General features: G+C 39.0%; 2 protein-coding genes across 2 annotated transcripts; both read left to right on the top strand.

Moving 5' to 3' along the window:
* The first annotated feature begins 892 nt into the window (after window positions 1–892).
* LOC146385703 (tetratricopeptide repeat protein 39B-like) lies at window positions 893–7,433 on the top strand. The gene is made up of 19 exons (XM_084930010.1): window positions 893–965; window positions 1,981–2,016; window positions 2,379–2,410; window positions 2,598–2,714; window positions 2,864–2,995; window positions 3,086–3,162; window positions 3,350–3,479; window positions 3,594–3,699; window positions 3,798–3,863; window positions 4,220–4,328; window positions 4,449–4,516; window positions 4,606–4,665; window positions 4,735–4,896; window positions 4,994–5,085; window positions 5,362–5,482; window positions 5,560–5,671; window positions 5,747–5,864; window positions 6,447–6,563; window positions 6,865–7,433. The coding sequence occupies exons 1-19, from the start codon at window positions 963–965 to the stop codon at window positions 6,977–6,979; spliced, it is 1,773 nt and encodes a 590-aa protein (XP_084786136.1). The 5' UTR covers window positions 893–962; the 3' UTR covers window positions 6,980–7,433.
* A 452-nt stretch (window positions 7,434–7,885) lies between these two features.
* On the top strand, window positions 7,886–16,831 carry dnajb14 (DnaJ heat shock protein family (Hsp40) member B14). The gene is made up of 8 exons (XM_084931546.1): window positions 7,886–8,066; window positions 10,935–11,109; window positions 13,558–13,703; window positions 14,210–14,398; window positions 14,660–14,745; window positions 14,883–14,992; window positions 15,601–15,773; window positions 15,859–16,831. Exons 1-8 carry the CDS (start codon window positions 7,934–7,936, stop codon window positions 15,981–15,983), a joined length of 1,137 nt encoding a protein of 378 aa, XP_084787672.1. The 5' UTR covers window positions 7,886–7,933; the 3' UTR covers window positions 15,984–16,831.
* Window positions 16,832–18,651: the final 1,820 nt, after the last annotated feature.

Here is an 18,651-nt window from a genome sequence, read left to right as displayed (position 1 = left end):
TTATGTTAAATGACAATAGTGAATGAGGCTATTTAGGCCTCCTTTCTTTCTTTCTTACTAAATCATCCATGAACTGCTCTTCTAGTATGCTGTAATACCTCATTAGATTGATTCGCTGAAGCTTGAATGAATGTGTGTGAAGTAGTCTGGCTTAAGAGTCAAGGAAGGTGGTTGGTAAGCAGACTCAGCAAACATTTTAAGTTCCCAAAGATAAGCAGTTTATTTACAGTTACCGCCATAACGTGAAACTTAAACCAAACCATCCCAAACAAACTCACAATAACTAAAAACCAAAAATGACATGAACTGTGCAACAGAGCTCACCTTTCCTCCCTCATCTGAACCAACCTGAGACTGACTATATATAGGACTGTCAATTCACCTTCGGTTTGTCTAGCCCAGGGGTGGGCAATTCCAGACCTCGAGGGCCGAAGTCCTGCAGGTTTTAGATCTCACCACACCTGAATCACATGATTAGTTCGTTACCAGGCCTCTGGAGAACTTCAGGACATGTTGAGGAGCTAATTTAGCCATTTAAATCAGCTGTGTTGGTTCAAGGACACATCTAAAGCCTGCAGGGACACCGGCCCTCGAGGCCTGGAGTTGCCCACCCCTGGTCTAGCCTGTACCACTAGCTTAAGCTGCTGAATCTAAAACACAACACAAATAGCAGAGAATCACAAAAGGCTCACTGCTCTCCTGATTAACCCATTTAAACAGTGAAATGGCTCTATATAAGAAAATATTCTCGACAAATCACTCCATAATCCAAGAGACAAGCAAAAGAAAACATTGCTATGGAAAAAACAAAAAAAAACAAAAAAAACCCTCCTCTTGGTTTAGCCTGGGGGTGTGACACGTGACATCATCAGCACTTTAAAAGTCAGGGACTGCGGGGCAGACCCTTTTCCCACACCTTTCCTATAATGTAAGACCTTCTGGTAACGCAGAACAAAGAAAGAATGGTAATTATGAACAAATGGGTTAAATCTGCTACATAATAAAATATAAAGCAACATATTATTGAATATTTGTTTTAATTTGCTGACTGTTTGATTCTGACTGCAACGTAATGCTTGGGGGGGGGGGGGGGGAAACCAAAAACGGTATAGTAAGTAAAGCAATGTTACTTTGGCCATAGCTAAGCATAGCAAATGTAGCTACATGTAGAGAATAATGTGCTTTGGTATAAAATGTTGACCCTTATTAGACAAGTGGTGAGTAGAAAAGTCTCCTGACAGCTCACTCACTTTATCACAGTGGGGTATAGCGCAGCATGAGAAATTAGGAGAAAAAAAAAAGGAAGTGATTTAGTTATGCAGGGACGTCACATGCATGCAGATAATCAGAAATTGTAACCCGTTCCAAGTAAAACACCCTGCGTATTGCCACAGCGCATTTACACCACATCAGCTGCATGGGGAACAGCTGGAGGGATGTACCCCTTGATGACATAATAGTCTTTTGTATGGGAAAAAGTTTTCCTCGGGTTCTCCGCCTCCCATTCCCATGCACTTGGTGCAGTTTTGAGATAAGTTGTACTTGACTATCTCCTTTTCATCTTTTCTTTGGGTTACCCTTTTCGCTCAGATTCATTTATCTATTATCGCTCATCTATTGTTATATAACAAAGTCAAACTGGGGCTGATTGTCAGGGCAAAAGTTGAGACATTTATTCGCTGAATGTCCAGGAAAATATAGCAGTACATTTAATGTAAAATGTCTAATGTCACGCCTTTCAGTGTAGGAAGAGGCGTGCTTTTAAGGAGAAAATTTAAAGATCTATTTAAAGCAATGCTTTGAGGCAAATTTGTGGGCTGGTCCTAAAAATCCAGGCCACACCCAACTTCTTACCTTATAAATGGCAAACTACCGTTAGTCTGCGATTGGAGTCAGTGTCAAGACTTGTTGCTACAGGGAGAAATATCAGACCTTTTATTTTTCAGTGACTTGGTTTAACTGCTTTTTATTTAACTCTAGCATCAAATGGAGGGTGAAGACAATTCATTACAACAGGTAGGTTCCCTCAGTTTCTCTAAAGTAATGTAATGAAAGAGGCGAGCTTTTAAAGGTGAGTGAATTTTAATGGTTGTTTCTGGCTTAAGTGCTTTTATTATAACTTTTATTTTGCATGTTACTTTGAAATATTGAAGTTACATGATTTCAAAATAATAACACCCAGTAAACCCAGTACCAAAAAGCCTTGGAGAAAACTCTGGATAGTTTCATTTGTTTAAGATGCTGTGGCAAAGGGCTTTACTGTGCAGTTTAATCAACACACTGAACATCAGCTCAGTGTGAACTGAACTGAAATGAATAAAAAGGCTAACTTACACATTTTGGCAGCTTTGATTTCAAGTGTCCCTGCTTGTTTTCAGGTGGGTTTGAAGCAGCCCAATGAGGATGCAATGTAAGTGACATCATGCGATGAATATGCTTATTGTAAGAATTCTAATGCATTTATCCTTCATATTTCAGAGTTATGCAACAAAATTCTTTAGACTGGCTCCATCATTTGGTTTTTGTTATTATTTTGATTTTGAATATTCATTTTTGACTCTTTGAAAAAAAAAAAAAAATGTATTCTTATTATTCAGATTGCCTGAAGAACTGCCTAAAATGGGTTTGGAGACAGCATTGAAAGAATGCTTCACTGCCCTCAATCTCTTCCTGAACAACAGGTTTGCCGATGCACTGGCTCTTTTAAAACCCTGGTAAGTCACTGTTGCTCTAACAACCTGACTATGTCCCCTTTAATTTGTTCATGTATTGGAGCTTTATGACGGTATTTGGATACAGGTTGTATTTTTACTGGGGATTTGCAAAAAAAATCCCCAAATTTTGCTGCCTTCTTATCCTCTAGGAAGAGTGAAAGTATGTACCATGCGATGGGCTACAGTAGCATTCTGGTGATGCAGGCTGCCATGACTTTTGATGCAAAGGACATGGATGCTGCCATGACATCACTGAGAGAAGCCTTGCAGGTCTGCCAGAGGTATCCCAATAATTAGAATGACCATTTGATAAGGTGTAAAGTTTTAGGATCTCTTTGGGTTGTTAAAAATCAGTTTCTTAACTTCTTTAGATTTCGGAAGAAAACTGGACTAATGGAAAGCTTGGCTAACCTTTGGTACAGACAACCAGCTGACAATCTGACAGAAGGCGAGTGAATTACTGTATCTGCTGACTTTACAGCTTGGGGAATTAATGAATTTGATCAACATGGTGAAACATGACATTTTAATGGCTGTGTCACCTTATCTGCCATTTATTAAACACACAAACAAAACAAGACATTTGTAATTTTTTTTTCCCACACATAACATGATGTTGCATTTCTCATTATCAGAAGAGATGCATGCAGAGCTGTGCTATGCTGAAGTCCTGCTGCAGAAAGCTGCCCTCACGTTCTTGGATGAAAGCATAATAGGCTTCATCAAAGGAGGGATGAAAATTCGACACAGTTATCAGCTTTACAAGTAAGAGGTTTGGAGGCGGTGTTTATAATAGAAATGGCCACCAAAAATTTTTTATTTTTTTTTAAAGAGATATTTTATTATTTGAATTAATGTAAATATGTTTTTCCAAACCAGGGATTGCCAGGCCATGGAAAAAGTCACAAAGGATGAGGAAAAACAGAGAAGCACACACATTCATTTTAGGGGTGGGGTCAGCATGGGAATTGGATCATTCAATCTGGTGAAAAAATAAGATTTGTTCCAAAATATTACAAATAGTTTTATTTAATATATTTAGTAACAATGCTATATTATTTTTGGTTTATATTTTGTTACCAGATGCTGTCTCTGCTTCCGTCCAGAGTCCTTAGACTGATGGAGTTTTTGGGCTTCTCTGGAGACAGGGTAGGTGAGACCACATACATACCAACAGAGAACTCAGTAAGTGTGGACAGCAAGTGGAAGTGGGTCTGGAGAAGTGGAGTTATGCCATAGAGAAAAGAGGAATGAAAGTTGGTAGAGACGGAATACATGTGTGAATGAGAGGGAGGCAGGCGGAAAGGTGAAGTTGTAGTGAAGTTAGACGAGTTTAATGGCTGTAGTGAAGGAGGACATGCAGAGGGTTGGTGTGACAGAAGAAGCTGGGGATGGGGTGAGACGGAGGCCAGTGATCTGTGTTGACGAGTCCAAATGGGAGCGCCCCAAAGAAGTCATCCTGTCCTTAATATTTTGTCAGTTAAAAGAACTGAACTGTCTCACAGGAAGTGGGTTTGTCAGAGTTGAGAGAGGGAGCAACTACCAACAACCTGCGCTCCATCCTCAGCACCCTCACTCTGCTGATGTTTCAGCTCTACATCACAGTGATACTTGGTGAGCACACTGTAGGCTGGGGCTGTTGCTTCTCCTAAATTCAAAAACAGTGTCTAATCTTAAATAATACCAAAGTTATCATTCATTTGACTTTAATTAATGTGAAAATGATTCTTTAAGGGACTGCTGATGTAAACCTAAGTGAATGTGAGGCTCTGCTGAAACCCTACTGTGAAAAGTTTCCTAATGTAAGTTGTGGGTGTACCTTACTTCTCGTGCAGATATTAATCTTTTAATGCCTTTTTAGTGTAAAAACTCTGACATTTTTCCTTTATAGGGGGCTTTAATGCATTTCTTCAGCGCAAGGATTGCTGTGCTCAAAGGAAACTTCACATTTGTAAGTACTCATGATGTCTAATGTATGTATTTATAGAGCTTTCTCTCATGTAGTTATTGCTCTGTGTAGGCCCAAGAGAGGTTCTTGGCATGTATTGCATCGCAGGAAGAGTGGCGTCAGATTCACCACCTGTGCTACTGGGAGCTGATGTGGGTCTACTCCTTTGAACAAAACTGGTTGGAGGCCTATCGATACGCCAACCTGCTCAGCAAGGAGAACAAGTGGTCCCAGGTATCTAATGTGACAAAATCTCTTTAACCCTGTAATCACATTACTGATTCTTTTCTCTATTGAAACCTTTCTGTTGCTTTCTTTTCCCCACTTCTAGGCCATCTATGTATTTCAGAAAGCTGCCATCTTGAGCATGATGCCAGAGGAAGAAGTGAACAAGCTCAATGAAAATGTGGTGGAATTATTCAGGTGTGCAATATACACTATATATACACTAACGCTCCTTCATGCATCTAGGATGCAGCAGTCTGTCACTGAAGGAGCTCTGCAGCTCAGCAACATTTACATGCATGGGGTGGGAGACTCTGTCCATCAGAAGTTATTTTGGCCAGAGTCCTTCTGTCTCCCACCACCTGCACTAGGTCCAGGGTGCATCCCAGAACAGAGCTGGCCTTTCTGATGTATACTAACAGTACTATTTAGTTTGTATCAATAAATAAAGTCACTGTGAAATGTGGTTTGAAGGCAGGTGGACGGCCTCAGGCTGAGATTTGCTGGGAAGTCGATTCCAACGGAGAAGTTTGCAGCGAAGAAGGCCCAGAGATACTCCTCCTCCACCCCCGTGAAACTTGTCGTTCCTGCTTTGGTGAGGACACGTTCTCTCAGTGAACTGATGTGTCTTTTATATTTGCATTTGTAAGCAACAATCATCTGTTACCGCAGGAAATGATGTATGTGTGGAATGGCTTCACAATAGTAGGCAAAAGACCCGAGCTGACTGAAGGAATCCTGTCAACTTTAGAGAAAGCAGAAGAACAGCTCAGAAATGATCCAAGTGAGGAAAAATTTCTAATCAGTGGGTGTTTTTTAATACTGACACAAGGCTTACAGTTTACTGTGTGATGTGCAGACCCATCAGAGTACCACACGGGTGATGAGTGCGTTGTCCAGCTGCTGAAGGGTCTGTGCTTAAGAAGTCTGGGACAGCTGGTCCAGGCTGAGATCTGCTTCAATCGTGTCATCTCCAGGTGAGCTTGTCTTGATGTCACTGCAATACACCAGAAGCATTAGAGTGGGAGTCTACTAAAAGTCCTCAGCAGAAACTTTTACTTCAACAATCCCTTCAATAGACTAATTTTCCAAGAGCTGATCTGTTTAATGTCCCACTTAGGGTCTTCTGCAACCAATCAGCACTGGGGATGAATCAGAGGGGAGAGCAGGTTAATAAGGATGACAGAAAATCAATGGCAGAATGGTAGATGTGCTGACGCGTCAATGCATAAATAACAGGCATATTATTTACATTTTTTAACTCCTCATTGACCCTTTAACAACATTTAAATGTTTCCAGTCTTCCCTGACTCTTAAAAAGGACGAACACAACTGGCATAACATGTATTGCGCAATATATTTTAATTAAATGTTTTAATAATTGATGATAAAGCAGATTTCTCTGCTTGATTACTGATTATTGATGCATAAATATCTTATCTGGACAATTTTACCTCCCTGTGGTGTTAAAAATAAATCTTGCTGCTGCTGTTGCTTTTTATAATGCTTCTTAACAGACAGACTGAAATGACTTTCGTTTTTTTGTTTTGTTTTTTCAGTGATGGTGGCATCAAGCATGATAGCTATCTGGTGCCCTTTACCATGTATGAGCTTGGCCTATTGCACAAGCAGAAAGGTGAAATCAACAAGGCCATTGCTGTAATGGAAAATGTCATGTAAGTCTTTTCAAACTGTCTTTTAATTTGAATATAAATAAACTTTGAAGTTACCTTAAAAACAATGGACAAAATTTCAAAAAGATGTTTTAAGTTTGACGTGTTATCTAAAGCACTTTGAGTGGCCAGTTAGAGTGGAAGTCTGATATATTAACTCACCAGTCGCTTAAGTAATTACACTTTGAATTTCGGTCAACCAAACAAACCCACACATGCAACACAACGGCTACCTGTTTGTTCTAGCAACATCTAGAACCTGCTGCCATGTTACATATTACTGACTCTTTTAATTTTTTTGCAGGACGAACTACAAGGACTACAACATGGAGTCGAGGCTGCATTTCCGCATCCATGCAGCACTCAACACCATGGGCTCCTTTGCAGCCAAACTTCCACCATCACGCACGGCAGCTTAAGAGATCCCATTACATGAAACTTGACAGAAAAAGGGCTTTAACCCTGACATTGTTTACTGTGTTTCATCATTGTCTGTTGCCTTCAACTCTGAAGGTCCTTGGTCTTCTGCTCTTGGTTGTTTTTTTTCCAAAGCATGCTGTGGTTTACTTTGCAAATAAATTAAGGGTTCACTCCCTGCCTGTGCTGGTCGTAATGCTAAATCTGCAAATTATTTATTTATTTTTTGTTGTGTCATATTTATGAAAATATAACCTATTTAGTCTATAATTAAATGAGAAACAAGGAAGCAAAGGCTCCTAGTCTGCCCTTATGATTGCAGCTTACCTGGTATTTTAAACAGCATGCCTGTATCACAGATTGCAGCTTAGCCATGCTCTAAGGTCCTTCTGTACATAGCTGAGTGCCAGATGAAACAAAGTACTGGGATTGGCATTTTCAGAATAAATATTACTAATATTGTTCACAATCCTGTCTGCTGCTTGTGTTTGTGTGAATGTTTCTTCTCGGGCCTCTTAAAAAGAGAATTTAATCTCAGTAAGATCGAGTTAAGTGAAGATTTCTGTGGAAAAATAGCATTGGTGTTTGTGCATTTGATTACTGAAGGTGAAATAGCCTTTGATCAAATACACGATTCCCACATGCATCACCTATACAAAAGTACAGATGAGGTTGATGAAGTAAGGCAAGGCTGAGATTGTTTGGACAGATATGCTGGCCAAAGGGTGTTGATGATAGAGGTGCCAGGCAGGAGGAAAAGGGTAAGATCACAGAGAATATTCTTAGATCTAGTGAAGGACAGCCAGGGGGTGGTAATAAATGCTAATAAAAAAATACTCTGTGATATTCTATGAGGTTTACGCCTCAGTAACCCTCTGACTGACGCTGCTGTCAGTGCCGTTGACCACGTGGTATGAGGTGCTCAGCTGACTGCCGGGGGAGGAAGAGGAAAGAAGATGGAAGGGAACAGAGACGAAGCAGAAAAATGTATAAATATAGCAACAAAAGCTCTCGAAGCCGGTGATAAGGAGAAAGCGTTAAAGTTTCTCAACAAAGCAGAGAAGCTGTATCCGACTATCAAAGCCAAAGGTAAGGCTGTTTGTGGCTGACTTGTACGTTTAGCTAACCAAGCGAAGGAACAACCTGCTCCTCATCCGCTGATATTGTGTAAGTGTTAGCATGTAGCTAACATCTGGTTACATCGGCTCGTCACAGGCCATCTGTTGAATAGTATGTAACAGTGTCAAACGTTTGTCAGATTACTTAACGTTTATCAAAACTGCGCTATGTTTTATACACAGCAACATTAGAAACACACGTTTAAATTAGCCAAGATGTGGCCTGACAGCTAACCTAGCTTGCGCTTTCCTTTGGGCTTATCAGTAAAAAATGGAATTTATAGTTGTATGGTCACATTAAGTTAATAACTAACTATTATCCCGTCGTGTTTTTTAAATAACGCCTTCTAACTGATGAAAGGTCTTAGCTAAATGACGAAACGTCAATTCACTAACAAGCCATTCATTCAATTTGACCCAGGCTAGTTATCGCTACTAGTGACGTTTTATCTCAGTAGTAAGCTGGTTTTCGTTTATTTGTTAAGCTGTTATTTCACTTTCACTTCATTTCGGCACACATTTTTAAAGTATCTGGGGATTTGGGGGCAAGAGCGAAGCTGGAAATGTAGGAATATGTGTCCATGCTGTCCAGGCCACACAGCCACCCGGTCAATCCTTTAATTGAGTGATTGACCAGGGAAAGGCTTGAAGTGAAGGCTAATCTAGGACACACGACCGTCTGTGGGATGGCAGTAAACCAGTAATAAGGATGAGATTGAGACCGCTTTGGATTATAGTTTAGAAAAAGTCTTAATTATATAGCATTGTGAGTGATTACATAACAACATAGAGGAACTTGCTCACTGATAATTAGTAACTCCTCCGCTTTTAAACTGTAACTCGTTGGTTGAAATGTGTCTAGCTGTCTGCATATTTATGTTTCTACACTGTCAGCATTAGCACTGTGTGTGTGTGTGTGTGTGTGTTAACCACTGCAGTTTTCAAGATGCCCACAAGAAGCTTGGATAACTTGCTGCCTTTTATTTGTTAGCCATGTAGTCTAACATTAAAAAGGCCCCACTCATGGCACAATTCCACAAGGAGACATCAGCATAAAAATAAAGACTAAAAATATAAGGGAGCAGCTGAAAGTTTCTTTATCTTTGGATGTTTAAAACAACCTCTGAAAACAGATGACATCGGCTTTTGAGAATAAAAAAAAAAAATCTAATTTTGTGACTTTATTGACAAAGCAACACATTAGAGAAATAAATATAAGTTACAATAAATTACAACTTTAAAACGGTAATGAAAGTAATTGGTGCACGAGATGCGCACTAAAATAAAATAAAGATCGTCACAAAGATGTGTAGCTAACGCTTAATACACATTATAAAATTGCATAATGAAGAAAAATATGAATTAGAAGTTCTAAACTGTGCAGCTAAAGAATAAAAGCCATACTGTTTAGGAAAATGTGGATTTTGTGTTTGAGGGTGAGTCGACAGTCTAGAACTCAAGTCCCTGGCTGTTATCTTGCTCACGCACTGATGTAATTACTGATAAAGATTAAAAATTGCTGGCTGAAGTAATCCTGAGTATGCGAGGAATTTCTATTAAAAAGGTGGACTTATTATTATTGTTATTATTGTTATTATTATTATTATTATTATTATTATTATTATTATTATTATTCATGGGTTATTTGTGCTGGTGAAATGTTTTTGCATTCACAATGAAGGCCTGACGGAGCTGCATGTAGAGGGTTTACAGTCTCATGAGCACCGCAAATGTAGTTTGTAGATGGGTTTAACCTTAACGTGGTAAAGCAATGTGTCAGGTCCCCTGATACTGCTACTGCAGCTTTGCTTGTGGCTGTTTAGCATGAACTAATCTCATGTGGGTTATGGCTACAACTCTGTCTGTAGTGCATATATTCACATTAGAGAGAATATTGCTTTTAAAAATGCATATAAATGCAGTATTATTAATATTCAGCCACGACCACTGTAGGCAGATTAAATTTTGGCAGCTGTAAAATTATATTTGTGAATTTCCAGAGCTGCAAAATATAAGCACATTACTAAAGTACAAATTGGCTCAACAAAAGATTACACTAAAGAATCCACTGTTTTCATCATATTTGGTAGCCGAGAGGGCTGTGGGAATTTGGCGAATATGGGGACTTTTGCACCATTTAGAGGACAGTTGCACTTACATTTCCTGAGTGATGTTAATGAATAATGCATTGATAAACAATTGAAAACTTTTATGCTGCTGCCGAGGCAGAGATAATTGATGTGCTATATTGCTGCGTTACTTTGTTTGCACGTCTTTGCACTTCACTCACCAGGTCTGGCGTTCATGTCCTGTTGAGGATTATGCATGATTTGCAAAAACATAACATGCATTTAAATAAAATTTGATTTACATGAATTAATAGTGGCTCAAGAGTTGGGAGTTCGCCTTGTAATTGGAAGGTTGCCGGTTCGAGCCCCGGCTTGGACAGTCTCGGTCGTTGTGTCCTTGAGCAAGACACTTCACCCGTTGCCTACTGGTGGTGGTCAGAGGGCCCGGTGGCGCCAGTGTCCGGCAGCCTCACCTCTGTCAGTGCGCCCCAGGGTGGCTGTGGCTACAATGTAGCTTGCCATCACCAGTGTGTGAATGGGTGGATGACTGGTTGTGTAAAGCGCTTTGGGGTCCTTAGGGACTAGTAAAGTGCTATACAAATACAGGCCATTTGCCATTTAATAGTGCTGAGAATCAGCATTAAAAGTCTTTAATTCATATTTTATCTTTGCATTATTTCAGCTATAGGAAGTCTGTTAAAAGTGTGGAAATGTAATACACCAGACAGCATTACTGTCTTTTAACGTGTCTTTGTTCCCTCTTCTTTCAGCTTTGTTGGATGCTTTAATGAAGAATGGGAGCTCAGCAGGTAATGGCACATATCGCAGGAGAGCAGCGGAAAACTCAGAAACCAATGGTACTCAGTCAGAACGAGAGAACCCAGGATCTGGAGTAGGTGACCCACCTAAAAGCTTCACCAAAGAGCAGGTTGAAGGCGTGCAAAGGTGAGACTCGTTGTGCTTCATTTTCCACTAAAATCTGTCCCACTTCAGTCGGCTATTTTTGTGCTCTTCAGCTTTGCTGCAGTTGGCTTTGTGACAGCACCAGTGTTTCTTGGTTAAATGGAGGAGGACAGATAGGACACTCTAGTCTCAGCAGTGTTGTGCACACATGGCTATTGCTATGGGAACTTCTACATCTTGATAGGTTTCCCATTGGAATAGGCAGGTATTTAGCAGTGTGGACTAGATACTGGGTAACTTTACATGTGGTAATTTTAGAACATTAGAACTAAACAAAGAGAAAGGCAAGCATAGCACATTTACCCATATCCTCAAAAGATGTTTATGGCAACTTGAGTTTATTTCCAGGATAAACATGCTGCTTGTATTCCAGTTAAACTTAGCCACTCTTTCCCTTGTGTTTTTCTGTTAAATCCATTGGGAGACTTCTGTGAGTTAAATATTGCATCATAGTTTCTAGGAAAAAGAAACAAGGGTTGTACACTTAGTGTATATTAAAGGTGTCTTATTTGTGTAGTTCATCCGTAGTTCTACTCCACTGTTTTGTGAGCTTGGTAATTCAATTCAATAAAACTTTATTGATCCTGATGGTTGACCCCTGAATTATAACATGGTGTGAGAATTTCATCATATACTTTATTAAAATCCAGTTAATTTATTTACTTTTACTCTTTTCTTTTTGTTCTGGTTCTTACGTAGTGCTTTTCTACTCTAAGCAGTCATCCAAGCATGAATTGCTTGGATGACTGGATGAAATTCTCACTCATTCATATTCTAATGAATGCATTGGAGACTTGCCCAGTATTTGGCAAGCAGCCTGGAGCAGACCAGGATCGAACCACCAACCTTCTCATAGGTGACCTGCTCTACCATTGAACCACAGCCGCCATCAATATTCTAAAGTAGCAAAGTGCAACAGTATATTTATACATTTTAAATAAAGTAACTTTCCAAATAATTGTGCATAAAATTGAATTTAGGTGTCAAGCACTATTTTTGTGTTATTAAAACAAGAAAATGTGAATAAAATCATTTATATGTTCTCATTTTGCCTGTTAGCACATCTGCAAAAACAAGAGCAAGACCGATATATCATTTGCCTGATATTATCAGCTTATATTAGATATTTGCTATTATATTGGCATTTAAAAACAGCAAATACATAAAAATAAAAATGAGCAGGCCTCTTAGTCATATTCTGACTGATCACATTGCATAGTTTGTCACCCAGAGGACACTCTGCAACTTCCCTGCTGGCAACACATGTTTGTTTTCACAAACAGAACAGCCAGCTAATGTTTTAGTCTGAGGTGTCAGGCAGACTGTAAATGAATAAGGAACACATAACAAATGTTAGGGAAATCAGTTCATGTTTCTTGCGTTTGAAAGAAAAAAACTGTATTGTCTGATATATCACAATTTTCACTTTTTAAATGGCTAAATATCAGCGCTGGTATTGGTCAAACATTCTACATCAGTTGGGCCCAATTTTCTCCTTGACTGTCTTCATAAGTTTTACTTCACTTAACATTTGTTTGTGTATTTTATTCACCTGAATTTGAAAAGTTAATTGAATCAAGTCCTGATCCAAATAATTAGAAAGAAAATGTTTTTCTTCCACTTCACAAAATTGTGTTTTGCCACAATTGAACAGTCCTGGTAATACCACCCCACTCCTTCCAGTTTAGGCATTCTGGAAATTTGAATTTCTGCGTAACAATAATTCAGTTGCTCATACAATTTTAGATGAATTTTATCATCACACCTGCAGTTAAAAAGTCACACAAAACATTTAGCCACAAACCTACATTCGAATGACTTGGTTTACCTGATGTGTGGCAGCTAGGCTGCTGACATACATAACAGACTCAGAAAATAAGAGATGAACTCAAAGTTGTGCATTTCTCCGCCTGTGTGTGAAGCACAGTGCTGCAACATGTTAAAGAGCACCACCTCTGCTCCTGCCACAGATGGAGATAAATGTGTTTTCTGAATATGAAACACAAAAATGCATCTTTTCAAAACTGAGAACAGTTTAGCTTGTCAATATGGTCGTCTTTGATTATGTAGCCAGGTTTTGGTACCCACAATTACACATGCAAAGTATAAAAGATGGATTGCACTGACTGCTTATGAAAAGCTTTGAGTGCTGAGATATTTACAGTGTAAATGATGAATTCTCACCAGGCCCTTATCAATGATGTGTGTAGAATCTACAAAGGATGGAAACATAACTGCTGTGGCATCAAAAGGTTATTCGTGCTCTCAGGTGTTCAGTTGTGGTTAAATATCACACATCTGATCGATTGGGGCCAGGACCATTAATATTTTAGTGACAAAATGTTCTTGCTTCATCCAGAAGGTGACAGGAAAAGAGTGTGAATCTGAAAGCTTTTTATTCCATTCACACATTCTGTTTCTGTCTTTCAGAATAAAGCGGTGTAAAGACTACTACGAAGTGCTTGGTGTCAACAAAGAAGCCGGTGATGATGAGCTTAAAAAAGCCTACAGGAAACTGGCGCTCAAATTTCATCCAGACAAAAACCATGCACCTGGAGCAACAGAGGCCTTTAAAAGTAACTTTGTTATATTTTGCTTTGAATTGTGACTTTGAATGTGTGATGGGGACTGTTTGTTGTGTAGAGCTGACCTCTGGTTCACAGGAATGACTTGCTTGCTATGAGTTTTGTAGCCTCCCTGCTTTTGCCCACTGGACACAAGTGGCAGAGGATAGCTGAATTTCCTGCAGATTTCCTAAAAAGACTACAAAACCATAGTTCAACTAGTGGGCATAAGCAAGGAGATTAAAATGTTGAGGTGATATTTAAAAATGATGTAAATTCAGTGTCAAAGTGGGTTGCTTAAGCTCTTCAGTGTTGAAGCACTCTAATATACTCTACATTAATTTTTTTTTCCTTTACCAAAAATATAAAGCGCCTTGAGGCGACTGCTTCTGTGATTTGGTGCTATATTTAAAAAAATAAATAAATAAAAAATTAAGTAAATATAACATTTTTGGAGGAAGAAAAGGAAAAGAGGAGATTTTCTAACTCCATTCTACTAACTCTGCTCTCTTTTCTAGAGATTGGCAATGCATATGCAGTACTCAGCAACGCAGACAAACGACGGCAGTATGACCTGACAGGAGGAGAGGAGCCGAGCAGCCCAAGTCACTCACATGGCGCAGGCTTCGACTTCCACAGGGGCTTCGAGGCTGACATCACTCCGGAGGACCTCTTTAACATGTTCTTTGGAGGCGGCTTCCCATCCTGTAAGTGTGCGCATCAGCACATAAGGACACAAATGCAGAAAGAATTACTTGTTCTAAAAAAATGTTGTTGTTGTTTTAAATAATATAATTTTTAATTGGTATGGATGTCTGTTAAGGGTGACATGAGAAATGTAATTTTGTAAAAAGAAAATTGCATAAAATGTTCAAAATATTAAAAATCCGACTGGTTGTTTGGGTACCTGGTGACAAAGGTCATACCCTTGTGTCTGACCTCAGCTGTGATATTTTAATATTCTGCAGCCAATGCACACACTTTCACCAACGGCAGGACAAGTTACAGCCATCAAACGGATTACAGGCAAGAGAGGACAGAAGAACGAGGAGATGTACGTAGACTGCTCACAATTTCTGTCTTAAATTTTTAGAATTCTTTTTTAACACTTTTCTGTTATCACAATTTTTGTTGATACTTGATGGCTTTATAAGCTCTGTACTAATTTTAACATACTCTGTTTGCCTCTAGGGTGGTTTTTCAATGTTTATTCAGCTGATGCCCATCGTGGTCCTGATTTTGGTGTCATTGCTGAGCCAGATGATGGTGTCTCCTCCACCCTACAGTCTCTATTCCAGACCGTACGTGTACACACTCTGTCATTACTGACACCTTTATACATGATAAGGTGTAATTTCATGCATTACTTGGCAAATTTAGCACAAAAAGTAGTCTTGTAAGACATGTTCGGTGCTCATCTGAGCTTTTTGAAGTCTTTCTTGAAAATTTAGTTCAACTGTGCAATTTACACAGCTGGCTCCTTATTGGGAGCCGTGGGTTGTTTTTTTTATTTTTCTTTCTCTCGCCCTCTCTTTCGCACTTTTTTCCGCTTCAATCCGCAAGCGAGCCTTGTGCTTTGCACTGGGAAGGGGGGGGGGGGCGGTAGAGACACTCGCAGTAGCGCAGGAACAGAGCAGGAGGGAAAGAGAGCCAGGGACAACAACGTCACATTAGAAAGGTATAGTAATCATCCACAACTATTTTCAGTTGCGGATGATAAAGGATTCAGAAAGTTTATTCATGCAGGCCCATATGACAGAGAATGTGCATCTTCTTTTTTTTTTCATATTTATATTTAATTGTGTTGTGGTCTTCTTAGAGTTTTGAAACAAAATGTGTCACCATATGTGGAAATTGCTGCTGTTGTTAAGGATTTTTTACCTAAGCTTGTGCCTCCCATCTCCTCCAGGTCAACAGGTCAGACCATAAAGAGGCAAACAGAAAACCTGCATGTTGACTACTACGTCACCAGAGATTTCAAGTCAGAGTTTAAGGGCTCAGCACTGCAGCAAATTGAGAAAAATGTAGAGGAGGACTATGTATCAAATGTCAGAAATAATTGTTGGAAGGAGAGACAAACGAGTAAGTAACCACAGTTATAAATTCACACTCAGAATAGTTTGTGCTCTTGAAAAAATGTGACAGTTTCTTCCCCCGTCTCATCCAGAAACAGACCTGCTTTACGCCGCTAAGGTATACCGGGATGAGCGAATGCGCAAGAAGGCAGAACTCATGACCATGGATAACTGCAGGGAGTTGGACAGACTAAATAACCTCTTCAGAGGTGGATGAAATGGATGCTTTTAGGTCTTGTAAATCTATATGAATAGATATGTATGTTCATTTTTTTTATGAAGAGTCTTCAAACTTTAGGGCACTTGAAGATATAATTTAGCTCTATTGTTGTGCTTTTTCCCCCTCCTACTCTCATCCTCCTCCTAACTTTTCTTCTTCCTCATTCCACATTCCACTTTGGCCCTTGGAATCGCCTTGTTATGTTGTAATTGACCAATCTACACACAATATAGAACGTCTCAGATGTTTTTCTTTAAAAAAAAAAACAAAAAAAAAAAACAAAGAAAAAAAACAACTCTTATTTAAGTGTGTTTTCCTTAAAATGGGAAAGAAAAGGACACTTGATTGTAAAAGGCATGTGCGCTTTGAGTAGTGACAACCTGAGAGGCATTCTGCACAAGCAAATTAATGTTGTTAGACCAACAAGCTGCTTCTGGCATCATCTGCTTGTCATAAACATCAAATGGGAAACAATAAGTTCACCTGGAGGTGTTGTCCCCACACACAAATCCGTTTCTTCAAGAATCACATTTAAGAAAAAAAAGAGGGAGAGCGAATGCTTGTCTTGGCTCCTTACTCACCTCCACCTGTGGATGAAGATCCCTGGATCATGAAGAGTCATCACTGACTTTGCTACTAGAGAACATTTTATATCGTCCAGTCTAATATGTGACTTTGGTTGGAACTAAAGATGAACGGACAGTGAAACTGTTACTCATAACTGGCTGTACATTTTCATTTTTGAATGTTTAAAGTTTATGCAGTTATTTAAGTAACTATAGAGGGAAAATGATTTTTCTTCAATGCTCGCCTGATCATTTAAATAAAATCAAATTATTAACATATCCTGAAGGAAACTGTCTTTGAATTATGATGAAGAGTAAGTTGGTTTAAATTACACAAAAACCTTCTCTCATATATCAAGTGGTGTGTACTTTTAATGGATCTATTTTTTTTTCCTCACATAATTTAATGGTTAATGTTAATTTTGTACATATGTATTTTACAACTGACAGTAAGCTTAACCAGTCAGGCGTTTGACCGGTACCTCAGATTTGCACTGGGCCTAGTTCTGTGAAAGCTGTAGACTAGCTACAATCTGGTTGCTCCCAATATTTTCACACAGTCTGCAACAGGTAATCAGGTAGGCTGTGGTAGTTGGCACTAAGGGAGTGCAAAGAAAATATAGTAATAATATATGCTTTTGTTTACACTAAATTCTTGACCCTACCATCCAAATGCTGCTGCTGCAGAAATTTGGATTCATCAGACCAGGCAATGTTTTTCCCATTTTGGTGAGCCTGTGAAAATTGTTGGCACAGTTTCCTGTGCTTATGTGACAGGAATGGCACCTGGTGTGGTCTTCTGCTGCTGTAGGCTATTTGCATGAAAGTTTGAGGTGTTGTGCAGACCATGCTGAGCTCTTGTATACTTTGCACATATAATTATGTAAAAGATTTTTTTAAATTAATTATATTAAGCCCATGAGTGCATTTTATTTTACTTTATTTCAGAAGTATGTGTAATAGTAGAGTTTCTACCAGTAGTTGGTACTACAGTCTGCTGTGACCCATGGATGATGTAAGGCGAAGGTACGTTCCGAAACATAGTTAAAAATTATTTTTAATATTTCTATAACATTTAAATTACATAAATTCGAATGTTGGACATGGTAGAAGTAGAGATGGCGATACAGACTAGTGATGTGTCGGTCGCAAACGAAACTGCTCTTAGAGCCGAGTCTTTGAAGTGAACGACGCGAGCTGGCTCCTTATTGGGAGCCGTGTTTTTTTTTTTTTTCCTTTCTCTCACCCTCTCTTTCGCACTTTTTTTCCGCTTCACTCCGCAAGCGAGCCTTGTGCTTTGCACTGGGAAGAGGGGGGGACACTCGCAGTAGCGCAGGAACAGAGCAGGAGGGAAAGAGCCAGGGACAACAACGTCACATTAGAAAGGTATAGTAATCATCCACAACTATTTTCAGTTGCGGATGATAAAGGATTCAGAAAGTTTATTCATGCAGGCCCATATGACAGAGAATGTGCATGTTCTTTTTGTTTTCATATTTTTTCATATTTATATTTAATTGTGTTGTGGTTTGCAGTCTTTTGTGTTGTTTCACTTAAAATTTGTTTAAAAGGAAAAAGCTGAAAATTTTAATAGTTAAAATTTGAAATTTAAATAGTTGTTTTTTGTATTATATGATTTATATATTACATTTTATGTGGAGTGAATAAATAAAAGTATATTTGCGGTGGCCCCTAGAGACGCAGCACGTAAAAACTCCGAAGCATGTACAAAACACAACAGAAGTGCTCCAGGATGCTAGGGGCAGTGTTGAGCTTTTGTTACCTAGTGGCTACACAAGCCACGAAGTACCAACGACCGGATTTGGTGTGTGGTAGCAACAGGTAAATGAACCTTTTTTTAAAAAAATTATTTGAATATATATGTGCTTTGGAGTTTGTACGTGCTTTGTCTCTAGGGGCCACCATATATATTTATATATAAACATATATAAATAAAACCACATTGTTTTTTTTGTTTTTTTTACATTAGTAATTCCTTTTCTGCATAATTTTATATTGTTGTTAATTAAAACAACCTGAAGATTCGAATCTTTTTAGTGAGTCGAGCCGAAAGAGCCGGTTCTCTAAAAAGAGCCGGA

This window comes from Perissodus microlepis, chromosome 6, assembly GCF_051167445.1.
Source record: "Perissodus microlepis isolate ML-2025 ecotype Zambia chromosome 6, ASM5116744v1, whole genome shotgun sequence".
Taxonomy (NCBI): Eukaryota; Metazoa; Chordata; class Actinopteri; order Cichliformes; family Cichlidae; genus Perissodus; species Perissodus microlepis.
This window is presented reverse-complemented; position numbering and strand designations above follow the sequence as displayed.